Consider the following 16,986-nt stretch of genomic DNA (forward strand, 5'->3'; position numbering starts at 1 on the left):
CTTCTCCCATTCTCCAAGCTCTCTGTCCTCCCAACCCTGACTGACAATTCACTTAACAAGCCCTAGTGATTTTTCCCAGGACTACCTTTAAAATCTATTCCATATTCAGAGCTTCAGAGCTCTTAGACCATTATTTCCTCTTGGATTACTGTTGTTAGTCTCTCTTTCTGCCTCCAGGCTCTTTTGCGCCAATCCATCATAAGTGTAAGACTACTTCCAGACTTATCTTCCTCAAAATTAGCTTGCTCAAAAACCTAAAATCTAGAGGATAAAATCTAAATCAACAGTCTGGGCATTCAAGCAAGGCCTTTCATTACCTACTGATAGGCCTCATTCTCATTTCCAGCAAGTTTCTCTTACTGAACGCTTTGCTCTAATCACTGCATGTAAGATGCATCAGTGATATAAAAACAACCTTTCAGGAGAAAAAAAAAATGTTATTACACTGAATGCACACCTCAACTGTAAGATACAGGCTAATTCCAGAAATGCTGGTTGAACTTGATAGAATAAATTTCCAGTCACGATCAAAACACAGTAACTGAATGGGATCCCTAAAGTGAGTATTACAGTTGGTTTTGGAAGGTAGTACAGATAATTTAAAATGCAGATAAGCCGGTAACACTGACATTAAACTTTTTTTTTTTTTAAACATTCTGTAGGCTGGTAAATACACCAGAACCTATCCTTTTTGGTGGGTGGGAAGGGTGATCACAAAGGTAACTGGAATTAACCCAGAAATATATTGTTCTTGTTTTCTTTAGAAAATTTAAAGTAAATCTTACCACAATAAATATAAATTCACTGTCATTTACCAGTATTGGAAAATGAATTATCTGTAACTTCTCCACTGACTAGTTCTACCACTAGAAAGTAACCTCCAGGAAGGAAAGCACTTTGTCTTTTTTACCACTGAATCCTGGGTGCCTGAATAACACCTGGAACATTGACGTCACTCGCAATTTTGTCAAATTGCTTTGCAGATCAAGTACCTCAAGACGCTGGAAAGCAAGATGCTTGCTTCTTAGCCAATATTACCAAGGGTACATCATGAGCAAGGACCCATGTGAGACAGTGAGCAATCAAGGTGGAAGGAATGGTGTCCGACTCCACCTTTGGCAGAACTCCAGCATTTCTGCTATACCCAGCAAACGGTTTATTTCCCAAACTCAATTTCTTTCTTTGTCTTATTTTCCACACAGCTTACTTTTGTGTATGTCAGAATGACTCTATTTTAGAAAATGGCACTAGAACCAAATGGTCTTTAGTTTGCCTTACATGTCTTCTCCTTGAACCGTCTTTGAAAATTTTATACAGACCTTCAAAGTACATTCGTTTGAAGGCACGGAGCAGAACAAACTACTGTCAAAATCAAGAAGAGAAGTTTGCTATTCCATGGTTTAAAACAAAACGCAGGAGGCTACCAAATACTTTAGAAAATGTTTTTAACACCCCTAGGTGTCATGACACCATGGCTGGCAAACTGCCAAAACAGAGGAAGGCTACTATTTCTTTATTTTTGTTTTTTGACTTTTTCATTTATTTACATATTTATTTTGGTGTAAAAGCACTCTGTGTAAAAAGTGTCAAGGGTATAACCATGACTACCTTCTTACACGTGATGATAAGGTATTTTCTTGCTTTTCCAGAAACTCCCCAATCCTTCAGAAAATAATTTATATTTATATGGCTATTAGTAAAAAATTAAGAAATCCAATGTCAATATAATAAATCTATAAAATCTTACTTTTTCTATTTCTGGTACTTTAGGCAGAGTCTGGAGACTAGAAGGAGCCCTGGCGGCTCGGTGGTTAAGCATTTAGCTGCTAACCAAAAGGTCAGCGGTTTGAATCCACCAGCTGCTCCACGGGAGAAAACATCGATGTGGCAGTCTGCTTCTGTAAAAATCAGAGCCTTGGAAACCCTATGGAGCACTTCTACTCTGTCCTATGGGGTCGCTATGAGTCAGAATTGATTCAACGGTAATGGGTTTTCTGAGGACTAAAGAGGACAGAAATCATACTGATTCCAATTTATAGTACTTTAGATCATGGCAAAGTTGTATAGTACCATTATATACTAGAATAAAACAGGTCAATCACTGAAAATTCACTGTTCAAGTATTAACTGTTCAGCAATTCTCCCCTCTCCTTTGTTGCCAGTTTCTTCATTAGCAATTATGTTGTGATAGCTCCATCTTAAGAAAAAGTTCCCTTTAGTCAAATAGGCTATTTCTCTGCTCTCCTTTACAGCAATATGGCTCTCTCAATTCCTCCCTACACATTCTCTTCTGAACCTGCTCTAATTACCTTTCTTCCTCCAGCAAAACTGCTCACCAAGGTCTCCAAAGAGACCCTGGCCCCACCAAATCCAATAGTTAATTCTCAGCCTTCATCTTACTTGACCTATGAGCACACCCAACACAGATCACTCTTTCAGAAAGTTTTTTCACTTGCCTTCCAGGATACCACACTTTCCTAGTTTTCCTTCTATAGTTCATTATTCACTCCTGCTGAGTTCTTCACACCTCTAATCTTAGAATGCCTCAAGGCTCAACCTCCATAACTCTGATCTGAACTTTTCGGCACTTTCAGTTCCCTTCCCCTGCTGCACCTTTCTCCACAGTACTTACTGCCATGCGACGTACTGTGTATTTCATTCACTGATTTATTTTCTTTCTCCATCAGAGTATTTCACGAGAATAAGGATTTTTGCTTTTGTCTTGTGTTGTATTCCCAGTGCCTAGAACAGATTCAGCTCACTGTAGGAGCTCAATATGTATTTGTTGAATGAGTGAATGAACAAAATAACAGTAACAGCCACTTTGTAATTAGAACTTATCAGCCACACACCCCAGTAAGAGTGTTGCATTTATTTTCATTTAATCCTCAAACAATCCTATGAGGTATCTGAGCCTTGGGTTGGGGGCTGGGGGTTAAGATGCTCCATATCACAAAATGACTAAGTGGCAGGCAGCACCAAGATTCAAACCCAAGTTTACTGTCTTTTAAGTTAATGCTCTTAACCACTGCATGCTACTAATTTTACTGGAGTATTTCTTTATTAGTTTTGGAATAAAGCCAACTCTGTAATTTCAAGAGTCAGCAAGCAATCAATTTAAAAGTTTTCTGCAGTTGTGATTCCATTTTCTATGTGAAGACAAACATTTCTATAGTAACATCAATTTAGAAATTTTAATGGAAATTCTTAGTCTAAGACAAAGCATTCTACACTAACATTTCCAGCAATAATAGTGCAGGTGAGAAGGCCCATAACTTTCCTTCAGAGTGTTGATTAAAAAAAAAAAAAAAAAAACAAAAAAAAACCAGTGTCGATAAAAAAAGAAAAAAAAATTTTTTTTGATAGCTTCACTTAAAAGTCCCCTCGTCCACTTCTACTAAACAGCGCAAGGCAGTAGTTTCCAAACCTGCCTGAAGAGTCACCTAGGAGCCTTATGCTACTGTAAAACAAAATTCCCAAGCCCAGCTCCATAGCTACTCAATCAGAATCTCTATGAAATAGGGCCCCGGAACCCAGTGTTTTTTAAAAGCTCCCCAGGAAACCCTGGTGGTCAGCCCATATGGAAAACACTAGTTAAGTGAACCAAAGTTGGCATGAGACTAAAACCTCTGAGTGTCTGGCTCACTCCTTGCCAATGACCAGCTCTCACTGGTACTGACCTTCTTGGAAAGAGGAACAATGCTGTTAGGTCGAACAAGCCTCCGCTTCTTACAGCTCAGTACAGGACGTGTCCGGGCTGCCACACAGGTGCCATCAGATGATGAAGAAATGAGATTCAGTCGCTGCTTTTTATGTAATTGCTCCTCAGCATCAGAGCCATCACCTGGAATGTGGTCCGCCAAGACAGGCTGGAGACTGCGTAAGGGGAAGAAAAGTATTCACTTCTCAGAGGACCCAAGGAAACAAAGCCTCTAATACTGGTTTAAATTCCTCTACTTGCAAATGTTCAGACACAAGAGAAGCAGCAGGTCATCTCTGGCTAATCTAAGTGTGTGCACTGTGTCTGTCTGTACTTATCTGTGAGGCTCTGGGTGCATATCATTAACTTCATCATGTCTGACAAGTACGAATGTCAATAAATGAACTCAAGTTCTAGTGATGAATTCTCTTCAACAAAAGCATGAGTAAAATTCTACAGATTTGCAATTGGTAAGCAACTGGTAAGAAAACGATGAATCCTGCAAATGTAAATGAGATGCCTTAGAACCAGTCATCCTATGAAACTTGACTTTCAGGGATGTGTACATATTGCTCATTTGTATAGGGATACCTTGAACCTTCTTTAAAATTGACAAACAGCCTTTAGGGATCTCATCTGCTGGAGTACAGGAATTTCTGTAAACACTTCTGAGGAACTCTTCTAAGACCAGGACCAACAATGATTCAAAATAATGGTAGGACCTTTTTCTCTGTGTTCAGTTCATTTTAGACCATATTAAGTAAAAGGGAACATATTACGAATATTAATTAAAATATACTTGCTACTGTAGGATGCATACAAAATATTTGTACATAATAATGTTTCTGCTTCCTTAAACCAGTGTCAGTCCTGGCTAGGGATCCCTAAGAGCCCCAAACTCAGCTTTTACAAGTCTACTAAATGTGACAAACGAGAAGTAGGAAAGACAAAGCGTACGTGTTAATAACTCCGTTGACAGGTCTCAGTGTTCCACATGATTTGGTAGACGATTCTGAAGGATGACCAATAACAGGGGCACCATGGTTTTCCAGTGGCTGAGAAACAGACTCAATCTGAATAAAGGGTAGAAAAATACATTTATCGACATTTAACCAACAGCATCTCTCCCTGAAAAGCAGCAACATTTCATTTACATGAAGCAACTAAAACTTCTGATGACTAACCTGAAAAACAGAACTTATATGACTGAGGAAAAAGAAAATAAATTAAAAAATTAGCTTTTACTTGGGGGCTGGGAGAACCCAAATATTTAAAAGACTAAGTAGTAAGTGCCTACTGACAGAGAAATCACCACAAGGATTCCATGGAACACAAGCTCAGCAACACAATGACAAAGTAACATGAGCCTCCAACTAAGGGTTAAGAAAGATACATTAACTTCAGTAACAAGACAACCAAGGTGAAATTTAAATATAGTTAATCTCTGCTTAACTTCACAGTGTGTGGGGGAAGTTTGTTTTCTAAAAACCTTTGTATATTTCTGTGATAGAAGAGAGAAAAAAAAATCAAAACCTCAGCAAATAAGTGATTTGATTTACCTGATGCTATAGTTAACTATTGTCTTTAGACTATACAAATCAAATGTAAGCTTAGAATAGAAAAATAATCAAGGGAGATAGGGAAGAACCTGACAAAGCTTCAACTTCATTATTTCAAAACAAATTATTTATTTACTAGGCTCAAGAGAAGGAGCCCTGGAGGTACAATGGTTAAGTGCCTGACTGCTAACTGAAGGTTGGGAGTTCTAACCCATCCAGTGGCTCTGTGGGAGAAAGACCTGGTGATCTGCTTCCGTAAGCATTACAGCCACCAAAAAACAAACAAACAAACCCTATGGGGCAGTTCTACTCTGTCACATGGGGCTGCAATGAGTTGGACTCAACAACAGCAATAGGCTTAAAAGGGACAGGGGCAGCTATGAGACGCCCATCATATTAAGTCTCTGAGGCACAGGCAGTAACGCCACACATGCAGTTACCCAACAGCTCTGGGGGCTGCTGAAACACCACAGCAAGGCTGTTTCGTCTTTGGCTCCTTATTCTCCAACTGGCTCTGGAGTGTATGAAATCCCCCCTCTCCCGCCGTTAAATGATACCAGCTCATTTCAAAGTCTCTATTATGAGGCTGAAATTTTACTTATCAGTATTGCTGAATTTCTTTTGATCTCCATACCCCCAAAGAGAAAATACCAAAGCACCTGTATACCTAAAAGTGATGCTAGACAAATATCAAGAAATGACGGTAGATTGGGAAGATAACAATGTAGAAGTCTTAAGAATACAAATCACCCAAGAAGCCAGATCATAATACACAGCCCAATCATTTAGTATGCTGCAAGGCCTTGGGAAAGTCAAACGAAGGTAGTACAGATACCTTCAACAATGACATTAATCCATGCTGCAAAAATTACAGGAAATCTTGTGCAGACTCAATGCCTTACACTGTACACTAATTTTCTCTGGAAAGCAATATGGTCTTAAATAGCAAGAGCCATAAAAGATGTTCAAATCCTCTGACAAAGTATTTACTAAACCTTAGAAATCTATCCTCAAGGGAAAACTCCACGAACACATTCCCAAAAATCTAAATAAAGGTGATCACTGCAATGGTATCTGTCAATAACCTGAATAGTCAGTGTCCGAAGCACAGTTACAACGAAGTTTCCTTTCAACATGAATACGCTGTGTGTGAACTTTTTAATGACATGCTGATTTTCAGAGTTTTACAAATTTTAGCTTTTAGCATAAAATTATGACAGTGATCTGATTTATATACCTACATGCTCTACAAGGTGCTAAGTAATGGGTTGATTTTTTTTAGGGATTATGAGAGAATGAACTGTACAAAGACTAAACAAAATGTTGCTATTTAACAAAATCTCGTTTCAAAACAAATTTATGTTTCTTATAAAAAGTCTAAAGAAGAATAAAGCAAAAAAAAAGCATCAGTAATCTCACCACTCACAGTTAATCACAGCTAAAAGCCTATCTTTTTTTTTCATGCCCATAGATGTATTAATTTAAATGCCACTACGATATGAATTTTATTGATTTTTAAGAGGAATCTGAACTTCCTGGGGTAATTCAGCCCCAAAATTAAAATTGAAGTCAACAGGAAAAACATTATTTAGCATAAATATTTGTTGAGAATAAGAAACACAGAGTCATCTGAAGAGTGAACTCCAGAGTGGGTCTGGATCCGATTCCCAGTCATGTGAGGTGACACTGAAAATTCAGGAGGGATCTGCTTACAGACCTTGGGAAATCCTGTAATCACACCGAGAAGCAAAAGTGGGGCATTTGGGCAACTAAGCTCACACTTTCTACTTCATATTCAAAGGGCTTAAAATATTAGCCCAAATTTTCAAATGGTTGTTCTATCTTGGCGGGGGGCGATGACACGGCACACACATTAAGTTTCACTTAGAGCTTAAACAGATTCATACTGCCTGAAGGAAAAGTGCACACACTCTGTCTTTCAATCCAAAAGGCTGCAAAGACATTAAGAGATAATATAGTGAAACATTAACTAATGCCTCAGAAATGTTAAATCTATATACTAATTTAAACTTAATCATTACTACCTCAGTGGTTTACATCATTTGAGTTTTCTGAAAACTAAAGCATGACTCAGACATGAGTCATCCAATAGAAAAAAACCAGAAAAAGGATATAAGTACTTAAAACTCTTTTATCAGACAGTAGGGATTATCATAGAAGCTTCCCTTTGAATTTTATTTGGTGTTCAGATGTACTCCGAGGGTACAAAAAACCCACAACTCGAAAGAAAAGAGTACAACAGTTGAAGTGGTAGGCGCAACATATCTGTTATCTACCTTTTCTCCAAAGAAAGGGCCTAGGAAATTACCTTCTGGGGCAATCTTAGAGGTAGCAAGGAGGGTTGCTGAACTGATTTTTCCCTGATTGAAAGGGCCACGTGCATGGAATAAAATGATTAACACAGCAGTGAGATTCAAATTTGTTATTCATGGAAAGCAGGCATCTGGCTGATTCATTACTCTATCCTCTTAGCCAGATCAATGAAGTATCAATTAAGAGCCCCTTAAAGAAAAGCTAGATTAAATTAAGGGGTCTCATGCGGTAGATTTTTTGGGGATCTAGAAACCAATGCCCACTAGATTTTATTTTACCAAAAAGTAGAGAAAGGAAGGGGTAAAAACAAAGACACACACTTAAAAACTCACAACAGACAGGTTAGCAATAAAATTAAGCTCTACCTGCAAGATACATTCTATGCATCCATTTTTACTTTATTCAAGTAATTCCATACCTGACTGAAATAACATCGTCTTAAATGCACTGCATTCATCTGCCTAGAAAAATCTCTAACAGTTCAACAGTTCAGTTTTGGTTAGTTATTCCCTTTTGCGACAAATTCTCAAAAATCAAAAGAAAAGTCTAACTGGGTGTCAGGAATTCAAGTTTTATTTCTGGTCCAAGATAAATTAGTTTTTAATGTTGCGCGAAGTATTTCATGTCTCAAGCTCCCCATCTCACTGACACTCAGCATAATTTTGCTTAAAATCACCAAAATACTGTTAGCCTATAAACAGTATACCAGCCATTTCCATCAACTAGAGCCACAGCCAGTTAATTGTACTCAACTGCAAATGGAACACTTCTGGGAATTCCACTACCACCAAGTTCCCAGGCTTCAATTCCTGCATATGTAAAATAGGGCTGCGTGCCTGTTATGGATTGAACTGTGTTCTCCAAAAAGATGATGTTCAGATCCTAACCACCAATACTTGTGAACGGGATCTTGTTTGGAAATAGGGTCTCTGAAGACGTTATCAGTTAACATGAAAGTCATATTGGAGTAGTGTGCATTCTAATCCTTTTAAGAAGAGGAGACAGGCAGACACAGAGGGAAGACAGCTATGTGAAGACAAAGGCAGAGACCGGAGTGACGCATCTAACAAGCGAAATAATACCAATGGCTGCTAAGGAAGAAGCAAGGAAGGAGCTTCCTCTAGAGCTTTTGGAGAGAGCATGACCCTGCCAATACCTATTTCGGACTTCTAGCCTCTAGAACTGCGAGACAAGAAACTTCTGTCATTTTAAGTGCTATGGCAGCCCTAGGAAACTAACACTTTCCTGTCTGTATGTTGAGGTGAAAAGAAAATCTTTGTTCCTGATTACAGGCAAAAAAGCATCATCTTTCACCAAGAATATCATGTTAGGTATAGGTTTTACATGTAAATTCTACATCAGGTTGAGAAAAAAAAAAATTTTTTTTTAATTCCTAGTTTTTATTATACTAAAATTTTATCAAATGCCTTCTCTGCAGCCATTGGGATGATTACATGGTTTTTTCCTTTATTATGTTAATACTATCAAGCATATTTTTGAATGCTACCCAAACACTGACTGCACTCTTGAGATAAACCCCATTTGTTTGTGTTACATTATCCTTTTTATATATTGCTGGATTCAAGTTACTAATATTGTATTAAGGGTTTTTGCTTCTGTGTTCATGAGGAATACTGGTTAAAATAATTTCTTCCAATGTCTCTGTCAGGTTTTGGTATTAAGGCTATGCTGGCTTCATAAAATCAGTTGAGAAATGATTCCCCCTTTTTTTGACAGCGTTTGGACAGGACTGGTATGATTTCTTCCTTACCAGAGAAATCATCTAAATCTTTGTGGGAAGGTTTTTGATTATGAATTAATTTCTCTAATAAACAAAAGGCTACTCATGTAGCCTATATATTTTTGTGTCGGTTGGATAATCTATGTCTCTTATGGAATGTGAATATTTCCTCTGCTGCTAAATTTATAGGCCCAAATTTGTTTACATTCACAGGATCTGTATTGATATCCTCTCTCATTCCTCATATTTGGTAATTTTTGTTTATTCTTTTTCGTCTTTGTCAGTTTTGCTAGTGGTTTGTCCCTAACAACAGTAACAGGATCTGCTAACAATGGTAACAATAAAGTATAACAAACTTTGCTGATTTGCAAATGCAAGGAGACTGGCTGGGCTAACTCATAATTTAAAGAGCAGAGCCAGAGCCACACCTAAGTCTCCCCCGATTCCCAAAAACATTCCCTAATGCTACGCTGGCACTGGTTGTGGTGTCTTGGGGGGCGGGTATCAAACCCACTGCCATCAAGTCGATTCCGACTCATGGCTACCCTAAACGACAGAGTAGAACTGCCCCATAGGGTTTCCAAGGAGTGTCTGGTAGACGTGAACTGTCCACCTTTTGGTTAGCAGCCCTAATCAGGGTTTCCGAGAGTTAGGAGAAAAAAAAAATTTTTTTTTTTTTAATTCCAAGGTCAGCTACACAGCTGCTGAAGGGGCCTTGTGTTGCCCTATTCAGTAACTCAGATTTTGAAATGTCATGTGATAAAAGGCGATACAGTTCCTTTCCTTCAGCCAACGTATGGACCCTAGTTACAAAAACAAAAGAACAAAACTATGCTCCTAGGCTACACCCTGAATTCTCACTCATTTCCCCTTTTCTATCTTTTACACTTACCAGTTTATCGGTCCCATGATCTGTCTTCACCTCAGAACTAAGTGGAAGAAATAGGTCTGTTGTGTGCTCTGGGGAAGGTGCCTCCCCAAGAACGATCAACCCCTGTGGGACCGAGAAGAGAGAAACATTGTAAATGAACGGGATAAACTAAAAATTTAACAAGAGTTCATCTCAAAAGGGTTGGGGAGAGGGAGAAGACTAGTTCACTAGAGGCCTTTTCCCTAATCCTATGGTTCAGAAACAAACTACACAATCAACAGCTCTGCTTTCCTACTGTGATACTTTAACAAAAGGTCCAGCAGTAGCTATATATACACACACACACACATATAAATGTAGCTCTCTTTCACTTGACTGCATGGCTTGTCAGCTATTTAACATTTCTCATTTATATTTCCCACATGGGTTATGGTATTTTTCTCTACACTGTCAACTAGACTCTACTGGATTAACGCCGGCAATGCAGTTTCTCTAGTTAACTTGATCACAAACGTGGTTTAAGGATTACCAATGCAAGAGTGCTACTATTGTAAAGGATGGGCTTGACCAACTGTATTTGAGCAAATAAAACTATAGGGTGAAAGAAAAATGAACAGCTCCTGCAATATATTAGAAACCAAGAGCTTAAAAAAAAAAAAAAAAAAAAAACTGCCCAAAGGCACCTGTTTCGCATAAGCGTAAGTGCTACTCCAGATTAAGTTCCTGCTTGACAGTTTCAAATTCAGAACTTACATTCACCACGTAAAAAGAAATTTAAAACAACCCCCAAGCCCTCTCTATAGTAGGTACGTACCCAGCTTTATAAAGGCAGAAGTCAGCATACTATGAAAAAACAAACAAAACCCAAAACACCACACAAATCCCTCCTATCTTGATGAATACAAGAGATGACCAAAATAAGATTATGACAATTTTAACAGGAAGAGTAGGATGCAAGTGACCAGGGCCTTGTGTCTCCAGATCGCTTACCCTGGTCTAGAAAATAAGGAGATCTGATTAGATTAAGTTCTCAATGGAAATTCTGCATTAGAATCACCTGGGGAAACTTATCAACCTATACTTGCCTAGGTCCAATATCAAACTACTCAGTACACATGGGGCTGGGGCCTGGTGGTCTACATTTTTTCAAAAGCTCCCTGGTAAGCCCTTAACGCAAGCTCTAAGAACAAAAATACTAGACTCCATCAGCCCTGGCATTGCATGAGAACCCCCCAGAGAACATTCTAAAATATAGACTTCAGGTTCTAGAAATTGTGATGTATCAGTCTGGGGTGGGATCTCAGAGCACCCTGGGCCCTTGTGACACAGGCTTTAGCGAGCCACTGAATCAACTGATCCATCCCCGGAGTACTTCTAACTCAAAATCTCTATGACATAAAGAAAAAAAAAGGACCAGCTCCCCCTTCCCCCAAATCTCATTATCATCTAGACAAATATCTGAATGTATGTGGGATTCTTATTGCTGTTCAGGAAGTAGAGATTATTACAAAGTAGACAGTAAATAAGCTTAACTGTTATACAATACTGCCTTTTCCTAAGTCTTTGCTTATACTGATGCTGCCCTTCTAAAAAAATTTTCTTATCTGTTCAAACTGTTACTCATCCTTCAAAAGAACTTGCAAGTCCAAGTCTTACTTCCTTCCCAGAAAATGTCCCTAAGTTCACTGAGCTCCTACGTGTTTTATCTACACTGCCTGACTTCCCAAAGCACAGTGATTGTACCTTATTGTTGTTAGCTGCCATCAAGTCGGCCACCGACTAATGGTGACGCCCATGCACAACGAAATCAGACGACTGGGAGCCACTGGCTGATTTTTCAGAAGCAGATCGCCAGGTCTTTCTTCCTAGTCTAAGCCTAGAAGCTCTGCTGAAACCTGTTCAGCATCACAGCAGCACACAAGCTCCACTGACAGACAGGTAATGGCTGCGCTTGAGGTGCACTGGCCAGAACTTGGATTTCCTGCATGGAAGCTGAGAATTCTACCAATGAGCCATCACTACCCCTGACGTATCTTACCCTCTCTGGATTTAAATCTCATTTCCAGGGCAAAACATTAGGCCAAATTATGTATTTATTTCATTTACTATTGTCTCAATTTGTGTTTAAATGTTAACTAATGGTAAATACCTTGAAGACTTGGATAAAATACAAATATATTTCCCATATCCTCTCCTAACAGAGTCATACATCAAGAAAGGAAACACATAACAAGTATTTGTCGGGTTTTAGGTTTAGAGTTCGCCTCCCCCCACCCCCCTGAACCGGAAAATATTAACATTTTCACGTTAATTATAGCCAGGAGTCTAAATAATTCCAACTATTAGGTATAAAATCACTCCTTCAATTTTATTATTAGGTGGGTAGGAAAAAACAGGACACAGCAGCTAATTTTCTCCAAAAGGAAGACTTTTTAAATTACTTAATAATTTCTAAAAATACCTCTCAGAGAGACTACAAAGATCCCTTCTGAGAAAGTATTATGATATCTGGTAGGGACCACCTATTCCCCCTCATTTTATAGACCCAGAGAGGATGCAGGTCCAAGGTCATACATGTCTCAATAGGCCAGTCCATGGCAGAACTATAGCTAAAGTTGTTTTGTTCTTTCTTTCTTTCAGTTCAGCGCAATCAATCTACTTTTCATTTATCTATTCATCAACATTTTTTAGGTGCTGGGGACACAGGAGAGAAATGAGAGACCTATCCTTCCTTACCTATTTAAAACAAAACAAAATCCATTCTTCAAGGTGCTTACATTCTAGTATTGGGGGAGAGAGAGTATAAATAATGAATAAGAAAATTTTATATAGTACATAAGAAGGTGATAAATACTAAAGAAAAAAAAAAGACAGTGAGGGGATCAGAAAGTGGGAGTGGACACTATTTCATATTGGGTGGTCAGAGTAGGGTGCACTGTTGTTGTTGTTAGGTGCCGTTGAGTCGGTTCCCACTCATAGCGACCCTATGCACAACAGAACGAAACACTGCCTGGTCCTGCGCCGTCCTTACAATCGTTGTTATGCTTGAGCTCATTGTTGCAGCCGCTGTTGTCAATCCACCTCGTTGAGGGTCTTCCTCTTTTCCGCTGACCCTGTACTCTGCCAAGCATGATGTCCTTCTCCAGGGACTGGTCCCTCCTGACAACATGCCCAAAGTACATAAGATGCAGTTTCACCATCCTTGCCTCTAAGGAGCATTCTGCCCACATTTCTTCCAAGACAGATTTGTTTGTTCTTTTGGCAGTCCATGGTATATTCAATATTCTTCGCCAACACCACAATTCAAAGGCGTCAACTCTTCTTTGGTCTTCCTTATTTACTGTCCAGCTTTCACATGCATATGATGCAGTTGAAAATACCATGGCTTGGGTCAGGCGCACCTTAGTCTTCAGGGTGACATCTTTGCTCTTCAACACTTTAAAGAGGTCCTTTGCAGCAGATTTGCCCAGTGCAATGCGTCTTTTGATTTCTTGACTGCTGCTTCCATGGCTCTTGATTGTGGATCCAAGTAAAATGAAATCCTTGACGACTTCAATCTTTTCTCCGTTTATCATGGTGTTGCTCATTGGACCAGTTGTGAGGATTTTTGTTTTCTCTATGTTGAGGTGTAATCCATACTGAAGGCTGTGGTCTTTGATCTTCATTAGTAAGTGCTTCAAGTCCTCTTCACTTTCAGCAAGCAAGGTTGTGAATGAGTCTTCCTCCAATCTTGATGCCCCGTTCTTCTTCATATAGTCCAGCTTCTCAGATTATTTGTTCAGCATACAGATTAAACAGGTATGGTTAAAGAATACAACCCTGACGCACACCTTTCCTGACTTTAGACCAATCAGTATCCCCTTGTTACGTCTGGACAACTGCCTCTTGATCTATTGTACAGGTTCCTCGTGAGCACAATTAAGTGTTCTGGAATTCCCATTCTTTGCAGTTTTATCCATAGTTTGTTACGATCCATACAGTCGAATGCCTTTGCATAGTCAATAAAACACAGGTAAACATCTTTCCGGAATTCTCTGCTTTCAGCCAGGATCCATCTGACATCAGCAATGATATCCCTGGTTCCATGTCCTCTTCTGAAACCGGCCTGAATTTCTGGCAGTTTCCTGTCGATATACTGCTGCAGCCGTTTTTGAATGATCTTCAGCAGAATTTTGCTTGTGGGTGATATTAATGATATTGTTCTATAATTTCCACATTCAGTTGCATCACCTTTCTTGGGAATAGGCATAAATATGGATCTCTTCCAATCAGTTAGCCAGGAAGCTGTCTTCCATATTTCTTGGCATAGATGAGTGAGCACCTCCAGCGCTGCATCTGTTTGTTGAAACATCTCAATTGATATTCCACCAATTCCTGGAGCCTTGTTTTTCGCCAATGCCTTCAGAGCAGCTTGGACTTCTTCCTCCAGTACCATCAGTTCCTGATCATATGCTACCTCTTGAAATGGTTGAATATCGACTAATTCTTTTTGGTATAATGACTCTGTGTATTCCTTCCATCTTCTTTTGATGCTTCCTGCATCATTTAATATTTTCCCCATGCAATCCTTCACTATTGCAACTTGAGGCTTGAAAGCCTTATGAATAGCAGCAGGGTGGACTGAGAAGGTGATATTTCAGCAAATACTTGAAAGAAATGTTTCTTGGGGACATATGGGGGAAAAAGCCAATGCGAAGGCTTCAATGGAGCAATTTGTGTCAGGAAGTGTTAGGAGGTCGGTGAGGTTGTAATAAAATGAATGCGAGAGGTTGTGATGAGAGCCAAGTCACAAGTAAGATGGGGTGAGGTCTTGCAGGACCTAACTTTTAAGAGTACTCTGGCTTATATTCTGAGATGGAAAGTCACTGGAGAGTTTCAAGCAAAAGAAGGGAACGACCTGACTGATAATCTAAAAGCACCACTTTAAGTATTGTGTTGTCATGGAGACTTGTTGTTGAGTGCCATCAAGTCTATTTCGACTCATAGAGACCCTATATAGAGACTAAAAACCAAACGACTCACAGCAACCCCATAGGACAGAGTAGAACTGCGCCACAGTTTCCAAGGAGCGCCTGGTGGATTCGAACTGTCAACCTTTTGGTTAGCAGCCACAGCACTTAAACACTACACCACCAGGGTTTCCTATACAGAGACTAAAGGGGGCAAATACAGAAGCAAAAAGCAGTTGCCTGGACCAAAGTGGTTGGGTTCTGGCTGTATCAATCAGCTACGCAAGTAAGCTGCTCTGGGATGTGAGGAAACAGAGGTCAGAGACAGAGCTAAGCTTTGTGGCTTCTGCAACTAGAAGAATGGAGCTCCTGTTAATCCACTCAAAGGTCTTTTCTATGCACCTTAAAAAATCAAAACCAAACCCAGTGCTGTCGAGTCGATTCTGACTCATAGCAACCCTATAGGACAGGGTAGAACTGCCCCATGGAGTTTCCAAGGAGCGCCTGGTGGATTCAAACTGCCGACCCTTTGGTTAGCAGCCGTAGCACTTAACCACTACCCCACCAGGGTTTCCCTATGCACCTTAGCTGTAATCAAACCTATTTTTGCAAATATGTACTCAAATGCTATGTTAAGTTAGCATTCATCTGTACATTCCTCCCCCAGAAACTAAATTCACTATAGCATACAAGATCAAACACTTGATTGGATTTTAGGTTTATACTTCATTCCAAAAAGGATGAAGGCTGCTAAAAAAGAAGATGAAGAAATAGAAAGCATCCAAGCAGCTAAAATTCATTCATTCAAGTAACATTTGATGAACATTTACCATGTGCTAGGCAGTGTGAAACCCCAAGAATCAGATAATAAGTAAAATCGATTCCATCCATAAAGGAGCTTATCTTCATCTAGCCTTGGACAGACAGGTAGGCAAAGTGTCACAATGACAGAGCTACAAAAGAAGTTTACAGAAGGTGGTATGAGAGCAGAAAGAGGTAGAGCCCAATTCTGAAGAGGCCTATGGAAGTGAGGCTTTACAGAAGACGTCTACATGATTAGATTTTCCCCAAAATATATTCAATGTACTCTGAATTATAATTACTCATTATATGTTTTATGCCCTTTTCTGTACACAGGTTGCTATGCTCCACAGTAAATTTTTTTGAGAAAAAGTTTTTAAATCACGTTTAATAGCCACAAAAGTAAAAGATTATTAGTTAAGAAAACTTCCTGAAGTTCCACACCACACCTGTCACGACAGCCCTAAAACTGGGTTTCCCAGTATTCTGGGTTTAAACTGGGTCAATGCAGCATGCTGTGGCATCAACCCTTGTGGCAATAACCTCAGGGCTCCTGTACCCTGAAAGAGCCAGCAACTAGCAGAGGCCAAAGTAAAAATCTGAGATTTGTCTTCTCATCTTTTACCCCCATTCCCTGAGGCAGACCAGGATCCTGCACAGGCTGCCCAGGTCTGGATAACTCCCTGGTGGTTGAGGTGAGTTTGTGATTTATACAAGGACCAAAGGAGTTGGGATGTGCCAGCGGTACATGCAGTCTTAACAGACCCAAACAAAAAAGGAAAGAATGGTAGAAGGAATTGTGTTAAGCCTGATTACAAAACAAAGCACAAGAAAGCAAGATGGAAAAAAAAGGAAAGAAAAAAACACTAAGAAGAAGAAATTAAGTTGTATAACTGAAGTTGTCAATGGTTTAATTTTACTTGGATCCATAATCAACACCCATGAAAGCCACGTTCAAGAAATATAACGACGTACTGCATTGGGCAAATCTGCTGCAAAAGACCTTTTTAAAGTGTTAAAAAGCAAAAAGA

General features: G+C 39.4%; 2 protein-coding genes across 4 annotated transcripts in view; one reads left to right on the top strand and one right to left on the bottom strand.

Annotated features, from left to right (window-relative positions):
• Positions 1-16,986, top strand: part of STH (saitohin) — a 283,897-nt gene that overhangs the window by 60,130 nt on the left and 206,781 nt on the right.
• KANSL1 (KAT8 regulatory NSL complex subunit 1) overlaps positions 1-16,986 on the bottom strand; it is a 186,137-nt gene that overhangs the window by 32,098 nt on the left and 137,053 nt on the right. For all 3 annotated transcript variants that reach the window (XM_049861617.1, XM_049861615.1, XM_049861616.1), the window contains 3 exons: positions 10,227-10,328; positions 4,658-4,773; positions 3,681-3,876 (listed from right to left, as the gene is read on the bottom strand). In XM_049861617.1, the coding sequence (XP_049717574.1) occupies positions 3,681-3,876; positions 4,658-4,773; positions 10,227-10,328 (414 nt within the window). The remainder of the gene's footprint in view (positions 1-3,680; positions 3,877-4,657; positions 4,774-10,226; positions 10,329-16,986) is intronic.

Source organism: Elephas maximus, chromosome 19 (assembly GCF_024166365.1).
Source record: "Elephas maximus indicus isolate mEleMax1 chromosome 19, mEleMax1 primary haplotype, whole genome shotgun sequence".
NCBI classification, from domain to species: Eukaryota; Metazoa; Chordata; class Mammalia; order Proboscidea; family Elephantidae; genus Elephas; species Elephas maximus.